This window comes from Colossoma macropomum, unplaced genomic scaffold (genome assembly GCF_904425465.1).
Source record: "Colossoma macropomum unplaced genomic scaffold, Colossoma_macropomum, whole genome shotgun sequence".
Lineage (NCBI taxonomy): Eukaryota > Metazoa > Chordata > Actinopteri > Characiformes > Serrasalmidae > Colossoma > Colossoma macropomum.
This window is the reverse complement of record NW_023494791.1, coordinates 21,952,109-21,970,038: the sequence shown is the minus strand read 5'-3', so window position 1 is coordinate 21,970,038 and position 17,930 is coordinate 21,952,109. Positions and strand designations below refer to the sequence as shown.

General features: G+C 38.8%; 1 protein-coding gene across 9 annotated transcripts in view; it reads right to left on the bottom strand.

Annotated features, from left to right (window-relative positions):
* The window catches only part of phactr2 (phosphatase and actin regulator 2), a 55,507-nt gene that overhangs the window by 12,350 nt on the left and 25,227 nt on the right, over positions 1 to 17,930 (bottom strand). For 4 of the 9 annotated variants that reach the window (XM_036574410.1, XM_036574411.1, XM_036574417.1 and 1 more), the window contains 4 exons: positions 5,857 to 6,018; positions 5,334 to 5,420; positions 4,305 to 4,445; positions 978 to 1,202 (listed from right to left, as the gene is read on the bottom strand). In XM_036574410.1, coding sequence (XP_036430303.1) covers positions 978 to 1,202; positions 4,305 to 4,445; positions 5,334 to 5,420; positions 5,857 to 6,018 — 615 coding nt within the window. Of the gene's footprint in view, positions 1 to 977; positions 1,203 to 4,304; positions 4,446 to 5,333; positions 5,421 to 5,856; positions 6,019 to 14,458; positions 14,770 to 17,930 lie in introns of those variants that run through there. The other 5 variants (XM_036574413.1, XM_036574415.1, XM_036574412.1 and 2 more) reach the window with 5 other exon arrangements.

The window sequence follows — 17,930 nt, the reverse complement described above, 5'->3', positions numbered from 1 at the left end:
CAGGTGTCAGTAATTGGCTGAAATTAGCAGAAAATGCTGGACCGGATATCGGCGGGGAATGAAAGAATGAAACTGATCGAATTGTGCAACAAATCTATTCTGAAATAGCATGCACTCATATTGTATGATGTGATGTTAGCTGTGTGTTTCATCCTGTGGGGTAGTAGAGGGTTTGAACTCGACTGAGCCGAGAGCACTACTGCAGATGCTTTAACTAAAATCAGCTCATTACGAAGCTCAGTAGTTTTTAAAGAAGAAATATTGGTTTGAGCTCAGCATCGGCCGTTACTTAAGCTTTCAATATCATCAACATCGAAATCTGAAAGGAAAGTAAAAGTTGTCTTGTGCTTGTGTTTTCATTCATTATTGTTCAGACATATTCATACTTTTTACTTTCTTCTCTTAAATGATTCTGCACCATATGTTGCATCATGACTACTGAATTGCTTTATTGTTTTGCATGTTTTTAAATGTGAGTTATTGTATTTTATGAGACCAATAATAAAAGAAAAGTTTGCTACAGTGGGTAAGAATCTAATCTCTAAAATGATGCACATTTTATGATTTACGTCCCAAGGAATTCAGACTCGCATTGAACACATAGGTTTTGATAAAAGCTACATCATCATTATGACTGGCGAAAATAAAGCTTACAAAAGCTTTACCAAAGATTAGAACTGCTCAGTTTAATTCTGGAAAAGTAAATGCAAACATATTAATTGGGTCTACTTTTCACAAACATGTGTTCCCGCAAGGCCGAAATGAACCTAATTAGAAAGCAGTGATGAATTTAGTTTCTCTGGGACTTTAAAATAAGGTTCATTGTCATCAGACAGTACCCGTTGATGCAACTTAACGGTACATCGCTGGTGATTACTACATACATACAAATAAACAGGACGTCTCCATGCACAGTGCATCCACCACTCATGCAAACACGACGACGCTCCTTTAGCATTACAAGCCCAGATACTCACCATTCCCACGGGTTGTGTTTCGTGAGGTTTGTTTAGGTGGAGGAGCAGTGGCCTGTTTACTGGCCCCTTTTGGCAACTTTTTACCCCCTGTCTTGCCATCCTTCCTGCCCCCTGGACCAGCAGCCCCACCTGAGGGCTTGGTGGACAGGGGCTGTTGTTTTTTAGAAGTGGTCCTCTGAGCTCCAGCCACGCTGGCCTGTGGGCTGTGCACGTTTTCTTTCTTTTCTACAGAAGCACAGAGGGGGGAACAGTGCTCTAATGCATTAGGAACTGCAAACTGGCAGAGCCTCAGACAGACATACAGGCACAGGGCTTGGGAAGGACCAGTAATGGTGACAACTGCAATAAGGCCTCACAAATCTGGGTGAGTCAGCGCAGCTGGCAAGTACTGCTTGATGAACTTAACAGGCTCAAAGTGGATAAAAACAAATAACATTCAAGTTTTAAGAGGGAGGCTTTTCATCAGCATGACACTTTCTTGCAAGTCTGCTGCCAAATGTTATCAAGAGCCTAAAAGGGTCTGCCTGTGCAAAGTGTTCTGGACAATCAAGGCATACACACAAACAGAGCATAAACCAAATTAAACACAGACTTCATGAACACTCCACTTCCTCTCATTAAAATGGAACTTCATTTTTGAGGGTTCTGCAGAGCTCAATCGTTGCAATAGATGTAAATATAGTCATTCAGGATGTTTTTATGTGAAATGCTCCATTCTAGAAAAACTTAGACTCAGATTTATTTACAGTGTCAGTGACAGGAAACAGGGATTGTGATGTCTACAATGCAAATATACACATTTTATTTAGCATCCAAAAACAGTGAACATACAAGTCTTCTTATATATAAATGTTGATAGTAAAATAATGGCAAAAACAGTGGAAAAATAATTTTCTTTTTTCTTTCGGTAGTTGTCCTGCATGTACCACTTCACCAAGTATGTATTAAAAAAAAATAAATAAAAATTATATATATATGTATGTGTGTGTGTGTGTGTGTGTGTGTGTGTGTGTGTGTGTGTGTGTGTGTGTATATATATATATATACACACATACACATACACACACACACACACACACACAAAAACACTTTTTAGCCCCGAGACCCAGAAGGATAAGCGGTTTAGAAAATGTGTGTGTCTATGCTTTAGGCCAAAACCTTCTCAAAACTACTGTAAAAGAATGTTGTATGATTGACGCAATGTATTTGTAATTTTGGCAGGTTGTCTTGAATCAAGCATCTTACATCAAAACACTATGAATGACTTCGATGTGAAATGCTCTGTTCTAGAGAAACTTACCTTACCAATCAGAATTGTTCACAGTGGTGGTGATAGGAACCAGATGTCTGAAGAGTTTAAAGCCTCATAAAGCTCCCTCACAGACAGTTTTTACATGAAATTACACATAGCTGCCTGATGCCTGAGATATTGTTGTACGACAGGTTTGAGATAAGCTTTTGGACAAAAACATATTTTAAACCAATTCATGGTGGACCAATGCATGCAAGGTGCTGTAAGGCAAATCAGTCCCCAAACAAAACTTTTTTTCTGCAGATTTTGCATTGTTTTTACATTATCAGGATTACATATAAAACCCATAAGTAGGATCACTGTTGGTTTTGGATATTAAATAAAACAGACATTATATATATATCAGACATTGCTTGGTTCCCAACATCACCTCTATAAATAAATCTGAGTCTGTAAGTTTCTCTACAGTGAACTACTTCACACCAAACCACTCTGAGTGACTTTGTTTACATCTCAATCACTGAATTATGCAGAAATTTGTAAAAAATCTGTGAAAAGCCCTTTAAAGGAATGGCTCAACTAAATATACTAATGTAGTTCGATATGAGTACCAGCCACTTAGCATTCTGTCACATCCACAGTGCTTATTTGAGGCTATTTGCTTCCACTTTTATTATGACTTAAATATTCCTTTAAATGAGAGAACAGTTCAAAAAATGATCAGTGATTGCTGAGGGAGGATCAACTGTACAAGGGGAAAAAAGAAAAGTGGAAGGTCTCAATTCTAAGCATGTCAAATTGTTTTAGCAAATGGTATATCACTCAGTGGTAACTGCAGCAGCAACCGGCAATGTACTCTACTCAAGACCATTTGCTGAGCCATAACAGAGCGATCAAAAAGCTCCTCTGCAAAAAAGCTCAATGTTGTGTGTGGGAACACCTATTTTCCATGAATGGATTCTGCGCTACAGAGGACTGTGGATTTTATTCAGTTTGTGAGACAGTTTTAATCTTACAAAACTTTGATTAAATTCATCAAAAACAAGGTTTTCACTTACAGGAATACTCCAGCGTTTTTCAACCTAACCTAAATCTGTCACATCTGTAGCGTACAGCTGATTACCACAGACAATCAATTCCCTTTACTTAGAACAGAACAAATAAATGGCTGACTTGAAACATTTACAACAGTAGCCGATAGGGCAAGAGCTGTCAACTGTGTTTGTTTATTTACTAAGTACAGGAAAAGTTTAAGGTAAATTTACAGTCCATGGTAATCAACCATATGCTACAAATAGGGAGATTAAATTGAAAAACAATGTCATATTTCTTTTCATTTGTCTGATGTAACATAGAAACACTGTTAAAGTTTCAAAACATACCATTCACTCCCCAGTCCATACAGTCCATATAGATAAACTAAGCTGCAAAAGCAGTCAATTTTGAATTACCTCTTTCTGTGAGGTCATGGAAAACAACTCCTTTACATATATGCACCTATTTAGCCTACAGCAGTTTAGCCCCACCCATTCATGCTAAGTTATACTGAGTGTTTCAGCATGAACTGCTTTTTGAATGGCACATTATATGGTAGCCAATCAGAACAGAGCTCACATACATATACAGTCTTAAAGGAAGAGTAACAAAAACAACCAGTTTAATTTTAAGGGAAAGAGAAGTTGGAAAACGGTCATGGAAAAATTAATTACAAATGTTTTAGATACATGAAGCCACACAAACATAAGTGGCCCTTGGGGGAAAATACAAGTAAAATACAAAAAAAATTTATGATATGAGCCCTTCAATACTTTGTGTCCTACCACTGATCATTCTGCTCCAACAGTGCACAAACTCCACCAGTCTGAAAACAAGGCATATGAAACGGACGACAAAAAGCACAAACACCAAAAGGCTAAATTCTCTGATTATATTGAGCATGATTTGCTGCTAAATGATAATGTATAATTTGTGTAAGGCAATAAGCCAACACTGCTTGAAGCAAAGACAGTTTATCTGCAAGACACAGACCCACCACACACACACACACACACATAAGCAGTCTAAAAATGTGTTACCTTCTGTCTCATCAGTATCTGGAGCTAGTTCTGTCTTCTCCTCAGTGGGGGTGTCTGGAGACTCGATGTCCACTTTCACCTCTTCTGTGACTCCACTGGAAACTGCATGCCCATTCAAAGTCTCAGTGTTCACCTGGTCTTCTGAAGAGTAGCAAACAAAACATTTACCTCCAGCCTGAACCACATAAATAAATATATTGTCACTGTCTTAATAAAGCCTTTTATCTTAGAAATGGTAACTCTGTAGTAGAAAGAAAATAACATTCTTTAAAAACTATTAAAAACCTGCTAAAGCAACATTATGTACGTTTTGGGGATTTGGAGACCTCTCTGGTGGAAATGTGTAATTGCATACAAATCCCTTCCCTGAGTGGATGAATCTGATGACTGCAAGCGTGTTGAAAGAGCATTCTAAGAGGAAATCCGAGCTTCTGACTTTATAATTAAAATGATTATTTCTGGCTTTACAGGGTGATGTGATTCAGCGCACAGACACCAGTTTTCCCCCTCCTTTTCTCCTAATGACCCTTTTTAAAATTTTAGCAAAAAAAATCTTATAGTTTTATGTAGCTTTAATCTAATGAGATTTTCTTACTATACATGGTAATTTGGGCCATTACTGTTGGTCCATTCATCATGAAATGTTAATTCAATGTAAACAGCAGCTGACAAATGGTGCAAAAAACAGATAAACTAGGAGTTTTCATATAATATTTTAATATATTTGTCAGTATTTAAGAAACACAAAGCAACTTAGCTTGTATGTAGTACTTAATGCACTTTTGCTTTCATTATTAGGGTTCTGAGTTGGTTTCTGCTTACATAATGACAGTATTTCCCAACAAACATTTCATTTACAGTTTCAACCAACCAAATGAATGAGTTCCTTGCCCTCTGGTCTACATAAGAAAAACGTGTTGAGGGTGACCTCTGGACGTAAACCAGGCAACATCAACACAAGGAACACATTCAACCCAGTTACATAATGTTAACAGTTTAATTGTATAACATTAAAAACATTTTGTTCACCAAAAATGTCACCTTGATCTGGAATAAGGACACCCTTCCTGATGAGTTCTTCTCGCGTCTGCCTGGTGGAAATTTTCCTCTCTAGTACTAGAAAGGCAGATGCAAGTAAATGGTTAATTACTGCACTGAAGCCATGGTTGTCCGGCCCTGGTTATTATTGTAACACCTGGCTGATTGTAATTACAGGCCTGTGGAAGGCCACAGCACGCTGCAGTATATTTTATGATCCATGTACATTGCAAATCACATACACAAGAAAGTCAACACCACCTGACTGCCACATTGGGCTATATAACATGGGTAATGGAGGTGTTAGATTGTGTGACATCACTTAAGAAACAGCAAAGCTGAGGCACACAGTGATGATTCTGTACTTCACTCTGAAACAACAGCCAAAAAAACTTCACTTATTTCAGCAAAACTGACATTTTTTCAAATTAGATTTATTCAAGTAACTGGATAGCCATGAGCTTAGATAGCTTTTACAGGCAGACACAGTGAGGAGAAGCAGGCCAGTTTTTACCTTTGGATAGGTCCTGGAACTTATCACTTGTTCTTTTCTTCCGCCACTTCCAGGGTTTGAAGATTTTGCCTAGAGAGGACAGTTTTCCCTTCCCTTTCAGCTGAGAGGAGCCCCCGACTACCACATCACAGTTGGCCAGAGAAGCTTTTTCCAGTCCCTCCACTGCAAATGAAACACATTCACAACACAGAGCTCAACAAATGCATTTGATTTGAAGCAAATTAGGCCTGCGCCCGGTGCCAGTTAACTAAGTTACCACAGTAAGAGCCCCCAGTGACACTAAACCCAATTTGCCACTGGGTTAAAAACATTAATTTAATGATTTATTACACGCAAACCACAGAAAGACACTAATACTCCCAATCATGAGCACACTTTAACTTTTAAACATGCTGGGTGAATTGCTGTCCTGTGTTATTACCACATTTATTGTACCAAACATAGATGAGATTGTTCTAGAAGTGGGACTGTTGAGCTAGCTGCTGGGAGGACAGGTCACTGTTTGCCACTGCGGTAGGAGCATATAATGCTTGTGCAAAATGTCACTTATAATATGGTGTAAGTTTTAGGACATCCTCACAGTGTCACGTTTCAGCCATCAGACAAAACAGCGTTTATTACTACTTTTTTCTTTCTTTATTATTTTTCCTTAATCGTTTTACATCTTAAAATGTAACTGATATATGATTTATAACTATATGTCTGTAGCGTCCAATCGCGTGTCCATCAATCATAAACAGCTGCATGCTCCAAGGATTTTGACCAGAGGGGCAAAATGTGACAACTAAAGCTAATGAGTCAAGCTAAGCTTTCTGCAATGAATGTTGACGCGTAAAAAAAAGATGAAGTGAAAACTTTTTCACACAGTCTCTGTCAGAGCTTAAGAGATCATCTGCTCAACCCCAGTCTGAGTTTTAGCATCAGTGAACTCATGGAAGACACACATGATGATATACTTCCTGGATTCAGGAATTCGTGTGGCTCAGGAATGATAACATAAAGCAGACCATGTATTGCGAATTCTATTTGAAAGCAAGCCAAGATATAACTGAGAAAATGGATTTCTTAAAGGAATGAATAATTTCAAAAAAAGAGACTGTGAAAAAACATGGCGAGAGTCGAACGAAAAAAATGCACGTGAAGTGGCAGCTATCAACAGCTATTGTGACTGTAAAGGGGATGAAGGACAGATCACTGAGGAATGGAAAGCAGCAGGAATTTATACAGCACACTGGTCTGGATTCAGTTGCTTAAAATGTGGTGCAGAAAGACGACACAAACATCAGATAGAGAGACTGCAAAAAGACAAGCAAAGGCAGCAAATAGTATCTACATGGGCTTTACGTTGCAGCATATCCAGCTCAAAGGCTCAAGTCTTCCAAGCTGTAAAGAAAACTTTCAATTGTATACTGAAAACTATGGATGCTACAGTTAAGAAACCTGAAAACAGTTTGGAAATATGAGGAGTAAATGAGATTTATATTATAGATTCAGATATTTATTTATTTAATAAATCAAGAAGACTCAAAGGGTCAGAAATAATTTGTTGCTTCTCCGTTTTCTGTCATGATTCACGGCCAGATGAAATAACCAGCTTTGGCAAACATGAAATTGACACAGTACTGAAATGGTATCAAGACATCTTGCTGAAGAATGGGTGTAACATCAGTGCTGTACAGACAGACTGAATTTTGCTCAAAAGAGTCTTGCTGGGTAAAGAGACTTATTGCTCAGATTTCCAGAATATTTTACATTTAGTTGAGATCATACTTGTTCTGCAATTTCAGAAGATCAGTGTGAAAGTGACTTTTTAGCCTAAGAAAAGAATAAAATCAAAAGTGCACAGTTCACTAAATGTCTCAACCTTGGAGAATTTAGGAGGGAGCAGCACAGAGGGACCATCACTTGCACAGTTTGATCCTGTACCCTGTGTTAAATACAAGCAGAGGAAAAAGGAGTCTAAACTACACTGGGTGGCAAAGTGACACTGACATTCTGATGATCAGTGACACAGACTGAGTAAAGTCCACACTTCTTTATGACACAGTTTTAAAAGTTAGAACAAACACTAGTTCCAAAAGTCATTCATAGGGATACAAAAACAGAAAAAGAAGGACAAGAATTAGGCATGGCAGAAGGCAGAGCTGACCTCAGGTGAGTGTTGAAAAGCTTACTGGTTTGCATAATTATTATTTGACACAAATAAAAAGAACAGAAAAAGCTACTGATGCCTAGGTTTCTTCTTTTAAGAGCCACTGGCTCCTTTAGCGATGGAAAACTGTTGCTATAATAATAATAATAATAATAATAATAATAATAATAATAATAACAATAACAACAACAACAACAACAACAATAATAATAATAATAATAATACTTATTATTATTATTGCTATGGGTGTTCTTTACAGAAATAAACAAAAAAAAAACACTAAAGCGAAAGAAAAGAATACCACACCCCCAGCTAGTTTAGCATTTTTCTATGGTTATTTTCAGCATGGTCACCCAAAAAGGGTTTTGTTACCCGCACAGGACTAAAGTCAAAATACTGACTGGATCTTCCGAATGAATACTCTAAATACTAAATGATGCTTGTGAATATGACTGATGGCTCATGACAGCCAATAATATGATATCAATGGTAAAATAACATTAACATCTCTATGTGCTATAGCAAACAGCAGATGATTGATCAATTTGCTAGAACCATGGATATCGATAGGTTCAAGAAGAGTCTGTGCTTCACTAGAGAATAAACCTTTAATTATCTTTTTGTTTTATTTACTTTACCTTCTCTTAAGCATACACTGACAACCGGTAAGGCAGGTGGTTGTGAAATGGTAAAAATAAATGGCATGTATTATTTTGTTATTTTTATTATTTATGGTTGTTGGATCATTTCTTGGATCAGTTGGATGAATTTTCTGTTTGATGTGAACACCTTCATAGAGCCAAACTCCCATAAAAAAAAACTTTGCGATTTGTTAGGATGCTCATTGTACACAGCAAAATACAATACAGTGATTTGCTTGAGGGCACATTTGCGCGCAGTAGCCTTCTGTGACATTAAAATTGCAAAGGAAAATAATAAACAAACGACATATTGTGCAGCTCTACTGCACACCAACTAACACAACCAGAACAATATCTTATAGGATATAAGATTACATAAACTGAGGTCTCTCTCAAATGCACTGCAATAATGCTGTAAGACATTCTTGCAATTCCCCAAGTGGTAGAATCTGCAAAGGAATCCCAGAGAACGTGATTATGATCAACTGCAGTAATAACTCTCTTTCTGACAAGATCAAAACACTGCAAAAGCACCTAAACACAGAGAAAAGATGTGACATGCTTCCAGGTTCTGATCTGAGGGATTTTTCCCCCGTTATACCTGCTTAGTATCATTTTCTCAGTTCATGGTCTGCGACGTGTTAAGTGACATGTTGAATAATGAAGCAAGGCAATGATCCATTTATAGTTTCCTATGTTAAGAGTAGCTGCAGTCTTTTGTGCTCAACTGTCACAATGTACAATTCATACTGCTTTTACTAGGCTTTCTTCCATTTTGTTTTATTTATCCAGTTATAAAATTATTCCAGTAGCCTTTGAAGGCAGAAGTTCTCTAACAAATAATGTGCAGGCAGAATAATGTTCAGTCAGGAATTAGAGGCACCCCTTTCAGAAAGAAATAAAAACAATTTACTACTATTTCTCAACATGTAGGTTGAAGAGCACATCTGTTGTGAGAGACTAATGCAAGCCTTAGGGCTGATTGTTTAACAGAAACGTTAAACAGAAAATTACACAGAATCCTCAACAACTAGAACAGCAGCTTGTTGGTTTATCATGTTTTTTTCTTTTTTTGTCTCATTAGGAATGGTTTCTTGACATCTACACATCCTTTCAGACCATAGTGCTCAGCTGCCTGTGGAGTTTTTCAGCTCCTAAGCAAGAGTGGAACTTGATTTTCCCCTCTCTTTCAAAGACTCTGTAGTATATTGTTAATCTGACAGTTTTGGTGGTCTACCAGGACTCGTAAGTTTGTTATGAGTCACATCTTCTCTATAACTTTTTAGCATTTCTGAATTCCAGTTTTGGAAACTTGTTTTTTATCAACTTAGTTTCTCTGAAAGTCTCTGAAATGTCCCTTGAAAATGATTAACATGTACGTAATCACTGTTTTGACTGGAAATGAAGTGACTTCTGCACGGGAACTATTTGATGCTGACACAGTATCTGGATCTTTGGTCAGTCGAATAGCTTCAACAAGCTTCTTACACACAACCCTGTTTCCAAAAAGTTGGGATGCTGTGCAAAACGTAAATAAAAACAAAATACAATGATGTGCAAACCATTTAAACACTACATTAAATTTAAAACCGCATAAAGACAACATATCAAATGTTGAAACAGAGAAATTAAAAAAACATTTTTTAAAAGAAGTGGGAACAGAGGAACAAAAGACTGGCAAAGTTGTGTAAACACCTGGTGTTTAACTGGCAACAGATTAGCAACACGATTGGGTTTAAAAAGAGCATCTCAAAGAGGCTGAGTTTTTCAGAAGTAAAGATGAGGAGGGCTTCACCACTCTGTGAAAGACTGCACAAGCAAACAGTGCAACAATTCAAGAACAATGCATCTTAATATAAAATAGCAGAGAACATGAGGATTTCATCACTTGCAGTACATAATATCATTAAAAGATTCAGAGAATCCAGAGAAATCTCTGTATGCAAGGGACAACCAACATTGGATAGCCGTGATCTTGGGGCCCTCAGGGGGCACTGCATTAAAGACAGACATGATTCTGCAGTGTAAATCACTGCATGGGCTCAGAAACACTTCCAAAAAGCACCGTCTGTGAACACAGTTCATCACTGCATCCACAAATGCAAGTTAAAACTACCACACAAAGAAGAAAACATGTATGAAGAAGATCCAGAAACGCCACTGCCTTCTCTGGACCCAAGCTCATTTAAGATGGACTGAGGTAAAGTGAAAAAGCATTCTGTGGTCCGATGAACCAAATTTTTATTTCTTTTTGGACATTATGGACATTGAGTCCTCCAGACAAAAGACCATCCGGCTTGTTATTAGCACACAGTTCAAAAGTCAGCATCCATGAGGGTATGGGGGTGCATTAGTGCACATGGCATGGGTGACTTGCACATCTGTGAAAATGTGAAACGATATATGCAGGTTTTGTTTTTTTGCTGTTGTCCCTTTCAGGAAAGGCCCTGCTTATTTCAGTGAGACAACACCAAACTATATTCTGCATGTATTACAACAGCATGGCTCTGCAGTAAGAGAGTCCGGGCGCTAAACTGGACTGCCTGCAGTCCAAACCTGTCACCCATTAAAAACATTTGGCACATTATGAAATGAAAAATACAACAAAGGAGACCCCGAACTGTTGAGCAGCTGAAATCCTACATTGAGCGAGAACGCGTTGTTGGCATCAAATTCAAAATATGCATACATTTTTCAAAAAACAATAAAATTTCTCAGTTAACAGTTGATAAGTTGTATTGAATTTTTTTTAATTAAATATAAGGTTTACATGATTTGCATATCATTGCCTTCATCATATCATTGCCAACAATGCTGAACCTGGGGTATCTACCATCTTTATCTAAACCTCTTCCTCATGCCAACATTCCACACAGGCATAGGTAGCATGACAGTAAGATTCCATCATGGTACACAATACATATCACGATAATTCATTTTTCTGTGGTTTCATTAGTTGTGTTACATTTAGAAAATGCTATAAAAACTCTACAGTTTTTTAAACAAATGTTCACTGCTTCATAGAGATGGCATATCTGTATCGTACCAATGTAACCAGAAAATGCTAGAATGGGTATATCACACTCTCACTTTGTGTGATATGACGTTGTTAGCTGTGTAGTTCTTCCTGTGAGGTAGTAAAGTAGTCTGAGCATGATAGCCTGCTTTGATATGCTCATCTTAAGTGAAATGAATCAATTAAAATATAGATCATTTTAAAGCCAAGCAGTTTTTTCAAGAAAACATATTGAATAGGTATCGGCCATCACTCAAGGTTTCAATATTAGTATCGGTATCAGAAAAAAGCAGCATTGTGCCATCTCTAATTTAAGAAAACATATATTTGGACACACTGACATCATCATATCACCCACCCAGCTGCCCATCATCTGAATGATGCTATCCACAGGATGTGACTATGGATATTCCTTACATATCTATGACATAGGCTCAAACACAAAGCCTAGCAGTCACACCATAGTAAGAGAGTTCATTAGTGACCATTAGTGGCTTAAGAATGCCATAACGTTCCTTCTATTGCTGCGTGATAAATCAGATTATCACTATCGTGATGTGAGTTTTCACAATAAACTCATTCCTAAGAGCTGCAATGACAGAACAGATTTGTTCTGTAGCGTTTATAGAAAAGGCTGTGGAGATGCTGACCACTTCTCAGCCTTTCAGTGCACAAAGAAGTGGATGCAGTTCTGATGTAAGTATTTGTTAGTATATCTTTTCTTTCTATATTGCACAATGGTGAATGGTGAGTTAATTAGATTTCTGTTTAAACAAAGTCTGTACTTGCATCACATCTAATCAAGAGGCACACTATTCTAAAAATAATTTATTGCTTCTCATATCATTGTGATATCTGACAGCTTTATCGTCACATTTTATGTCCATACTGTGCCTGACTACCTCTCTCTACGGTGTTACTGACCCATGATTTCATTCGTCTGTTAACAGGCAGTCAGCTTCTGAAAGGATTATTAATAGAATCCGTTAAACTCTCAGATTGATGCAGTTCATCCCTGGAGGCAGTTCTCAGAAGGTCAAGTCCATTTGAAACACAGGTTGCTCACTGGGTCAGCACTGGGCAAATATCACTCATCTCAAGGGGCACAGCTGGATAATTATGGTTGACACTAAATGAAACTGGTGCTATACTTCTGCATCTCTACAAATAAAACCAATCCGATGTCATGCCCAGACGTAAAAGACCAAGTTCATGTTTGTTATTCCATTCCCACAGTGCTACATCGTTGTGGCCCATGACAAATGCATGAACTAAGGAAATGGTTTAGTCAAGCTATTCAACCATGAGTTTTCATTCTGTTGAAACAGATACTTTCAGATGAGAGATTTCTGTGGAAATGCTTATTATAAAGAGAATATGCCAATTTCATAATGACCATCTGCAAAAAAAGTAACAGAAAAATACAGTAGAAATACAACAGCGAGACACAAGACTGGAAGATCTCAGCTGAAGGATTTTTTAGCCTGTCGTTCGTATCAGCACTCATGGCAACATGTTTCTTATTAGATTAGTCATACTATTGGCTTGCCTCATTGGCTAAAAATAGAGTGAGCGAGCGGCTGTGGGGAGAGGTGAGGGGCGGGAGTGATTTCTGAAAAGAAACTTTGGGTTAGGTGTCATTTGAACATCAGCTTAACAATACAATGCATGCGTGTCATACATTTAAACAAGACGTTTACGACTCGTCCTCTGGGAAGCCCTTGTAAGGCGAAATTCTACAGACTCTTTAGTGCTCTGTGTATGATGAGCTTTCTCTCTCTGAGCGTGTGCTCTAGTTTAGTGACAGTAAACTTCAACACTGGCTGTAAAACACACTGTTTGAGGCCACAGCAAAGACAAAGGAAGTGTTTTTTTTTTTGGGTTGGTTTTTTCAAAATCTTTAACTGCAGTTCCATCTTCTAATCACACAGTTTCAATTCCCAGTAAAGACTTACTGGAAACAACGGAGCCACTTCAGTGGTCACTTTGTTCAATTAGTGACCGGAAAGAAGCAGTAATGCTTATAATTGACAGTGATGACCCCTTCCAATAAAGTGATAAGAATGCCAGGACAATATCCTGTTAAAGTGACACAAGGAGAACTCATTTCTGGACATAATCAATATCACTCAATAGCACGTCTTTGCTTTATCAGCTTACGATCTTCGCCTAAAGCCTAGTTTACATTGTCACAACATCTGGTCAGTTTGAGCTGATCATACCGGACACATCCAGAAAATGAAAGCTTTTGTGGGGGGGGGCGGGGGGGGTTGGATTAAGTAGGCCTGGGTAAGCACTTAAGTTCTCCTAAACTCCTCAAGTCAGTGACAAGCTTATGAATGGAAAAATCACCTCACATCACATGCAGCACTGGTAGTAAACATAATGTGAAGGAGCATTTAGGCTACATTATTACTCACACTGACACAAGAACAGCAAAGGAAACACGGCATTAGCTAAATTCCTGTCACAGACTTTCATGTTTACCTCTTTAGTTCTCATAAAAGTCTCTTTACAGCTTACAAATGTTCAAGCTAAACGGTTCAGTAAAGCTACTCTACTTGCTCCAACGGTCCACCAAAAACAATAAATAAATAAATAAATGAACACTGAGGGCGTCTTCTTGAAGAACATTGTGAAGGAGGCAGAAGCATTTTTTAGCAACTTATTCACCCCCTGAACAACTTTCAAACGGGATTCGTCCTCCTTTTTACAGTTATACCAAACTAGCCATGGTGCTAGCGGTGTGAATGCTAGACTCGAGGCAAATGAAAGTTGCCTGAGGAGACTCACCGCTCGTTCTCTGAGTCGAGCTGGAGACTGATGTCTGGCCCATGACTGTCCGCCGACTAAGCTAAAAGCCGTCCACTCCCCCGACAACTCTGGCCACAAAGTCCGTACATTTCAGTTCAGGCGAGGCTTCTCCACGCTTCGCAGGCTCGTAAGAAACGCTCTAGCCGGACTTCTTCATACCGAAATGCCTGTCATTCCTTTCTACACACTGCACGCAGGCTGTGAGAGGTCACAGGGAGGAAGTTGCCTGGCTCCTCCTTTCTGCAGCCCCTCAACCCAAAGAGACGCCCGTTAGCTTTGAGCTTGTTTCTGCCCTACATTCATCTTCATAACACAGAAGTAGTCTGAAACAGTGTTTCAGTTTCTATATTGAGATTAAACCGGTGTTATACTGAGCCCCTAAGTGCCATTGCGAAAAAATTGCAACAATACTGCGCTCCCTTGCAAAATCCGTTGTATTTGCAAGAGCATGCAAAATCATTGCGAGCCCAGCTGAAAAAAGACTTAGAAACCATTAAAAGTTTCTGGTGGTGTCCAGTAGCCACTAATTGTATTTAGCGTTTTCCTAAGGGGTTGATATCACAGTATAAAGCAGGCATGTCAAACTGGGGACCTTCCGGGCCAAAGTGCTGCGGAGATCAGCGGTTGACTCTCTGAACTCAGTTATTGAAGGCCATACTAATCAGCTGATGAGCTGAATCAGGTGTGTTTAATGAGGCGGTGTTGATGTGCTGAACTCTGCAGTGTTTTGGCCCGTGAGGACTGGAGCCTGACACATGTGGTGTAGAGTCTAATGGTTTAACAGGTATTCTGAGACTGATTATAGATGCATTTGATGGTTTCCCAAAGGGATCTAAAGGCGTTCCTACAGGAAGCTAGTGGTCTCTAATGGTAACCATTAAGTCAGTTCCCATTAGAAAGCAAAACCATCATATTTTAACCCTAATGGTTTTAATAGTCTTTTTTCAGCAGGGAGAGAATGCAAAATTATTGCGAGGGAATGCAAAATTATTGCGAGGGAATGCAAAATTATTGCGAGGGAATGTAAAATTATTGTGAGGGAATGTAAAATTATTGCCAGGGAACACAAAATTATTGTGAGGGAATGCAAAATTATTGTGAGGGAATGCAAAATTATTGCCAGGGAACACAAAATTATTGTGAGGGAATGCAAAATTATTGTGAGGGAATGTAAAATTATTGCCAGGGAACACAAAATTATTGTGAGGGAATGCAAAATTATTGTGAGGGAATGTAAAATTATTGCCAGGGAACACAAAATTACTGTGAAGGAATGCAAAATTATTGTGAGGGAATGTAAAATTATTGTGAGGGAATGTAAAATTATTGCCAGGGAACACAAAATTATTGTGAGGGAATGCAAAATTATTGTGAGGGAATGTAAAATTATTGTGAGGGAATGTAAAATTATTGCCAGGGAACACAAAATTATTGTGAGGGAATGCAAAATTATTGCAAGGGAACACAAAACTATTGTGAGGGAATGCAAAATTATCGTGAGGGAATGTAAAATCATTGCAAGGGAACACAAAACCATTGCGAAGGAATGCAATGCCATTACCTTTTTTTTTGTAAACTGCAGCTCCTTAGAAGCTCCATATTATGAAATGGCGAGAGAAACCCAAGGGACAAAAAAAGAGCAGACTATGGCTGGCTTGAAGTAGCAACTAAACATTACTTCTCTAAAAACACTGTTAATTTCTCTTTGTTTACAGCCATTCACTTCAGCACATTTGATAAAAAATAATTTTTATTTGATAGTCCCTTAAAGAGGTGACATTGTTAAAAATCAAAGTATATATCTGCCATTTAGTGCAAATAGATCAAGTCAAAGCAAATACGAACAGAGTCCTTTTCCGCTGACCCTTTGAGATCAATGAGAACAATGTCTGCTGTTTTGTTTCCTCCGCTGTGAGCTGGCAGGTTTCACTGCAGTCAAACACTTGATGTCAGAGCTGCCATGATCTTTAGTGCTGGTGTCTGGATTGTGCTTGTTGTGTGTGTTTCCTGCAGAAGAGGCCAAAAGCCCCGCTGCCTTCGGTTCCCCTTTCCCTCAGCGGTGAAGTGGTGGGTGGGATCCAGGCAGGAAGGCTTACGGAAATGAGCCTGCTCTGGAGATGGAAGGCATTGTTTTACATGACGTTCTGCTGTGAGTTCTCATCAAGCTTCTGCACCCCACCCCTTCCCTTCTTCCTGAGCATTTTCATCGCTTTCGCAGTACTGCCCCAACTACAACGGCTGTCTAAACACCCTGATCAAGAACATAAGATTTGTTTAACAGGGCCATCAAACTTACAATCATGCTTAGAAAAAATCACACACAAGGTGGAGGATGACATGTCAGCCACCAAGTGGTTTCTCATCAGTGGTGTTTGAGACAAATGCTGGTCTGTGAATGAAAATGGTTGAGGGTGAAAAGTTCCTCTTATGTTGGTTCTACACCTTTGGTACTTACGGACCACATTTGGTAGCAAAAACAAGAAACAAACCAAGGGAAAGTGGAAGGGAAAACTGACATATTGTGTTTCATTCTACTCTGTTTTTCCGTCACTTTTTTGGTACTCCAGTAACAGAGTCTGTCAGCATCCACTAAAATGTTCAGTGTGGGCTTTTACCATGCTGTCAAACTCAGTCCATGCATAGAAACTCAGTTCTAGTCATGAGGAGGACATAGCACTTGTTCAGCAGTTCTCCTGGCTAGTGCTTTAAACAGCACCTCCCCCAAGGTCAGCATCTGGTGCCCTCAGTGTTCAGAGGATGACTGTAGCTGTACGTCAGGCTGATATCATGCCCTGCCTGTTTCTGATCAGCGAACACCCTGACAAAGCTTAATAGAGAACCATGTGTGCCCTGACGAAACTTCCTGCATATACACAACACACACACTACCCAGTAGCAAACAGGGGAAACAGTACACTGTCCAAGTGTCAGATAATATCCTCATCAAGCTCCACTAATATTTACACTGAAAGAACACAATTTTGTAGCAGCTAATCAACCCCAGCCTTAACAAACAATGATGTAACAACAGTAGAGGTAATCAAAGAGAGCACCTAGATACAGGTTACATGGTATGACACATTGTACATACATTGTAATCACACCATAAGCTGGAAATGATCTCATCCTTTAAGCCCTTTTAGGATACAGAATAAATTGACCTTACTGTTTGGTCTAATTATTTCAACAGCAGACAGTTTCTGACAGTGTTCACAAGCAGTCTGGATAGTACCATATGCTTTGGAAAAGAGCACAAACTGCCCTTACATGCTCAGCAGAGCGCTGACTCATAGCATCCTATAATGTATTCCTGATACGGCTCATTTATAGAGAGTTTTTTGGTGAGTCACTAACGCACAAAGCACCTCCTCCAACTCTGAGCCAGTTTGAAGAAAACACTGCCATCTTTTGGCCATCAGGTTACTTTCTTCGTGCAAATTTCTCAGATGTC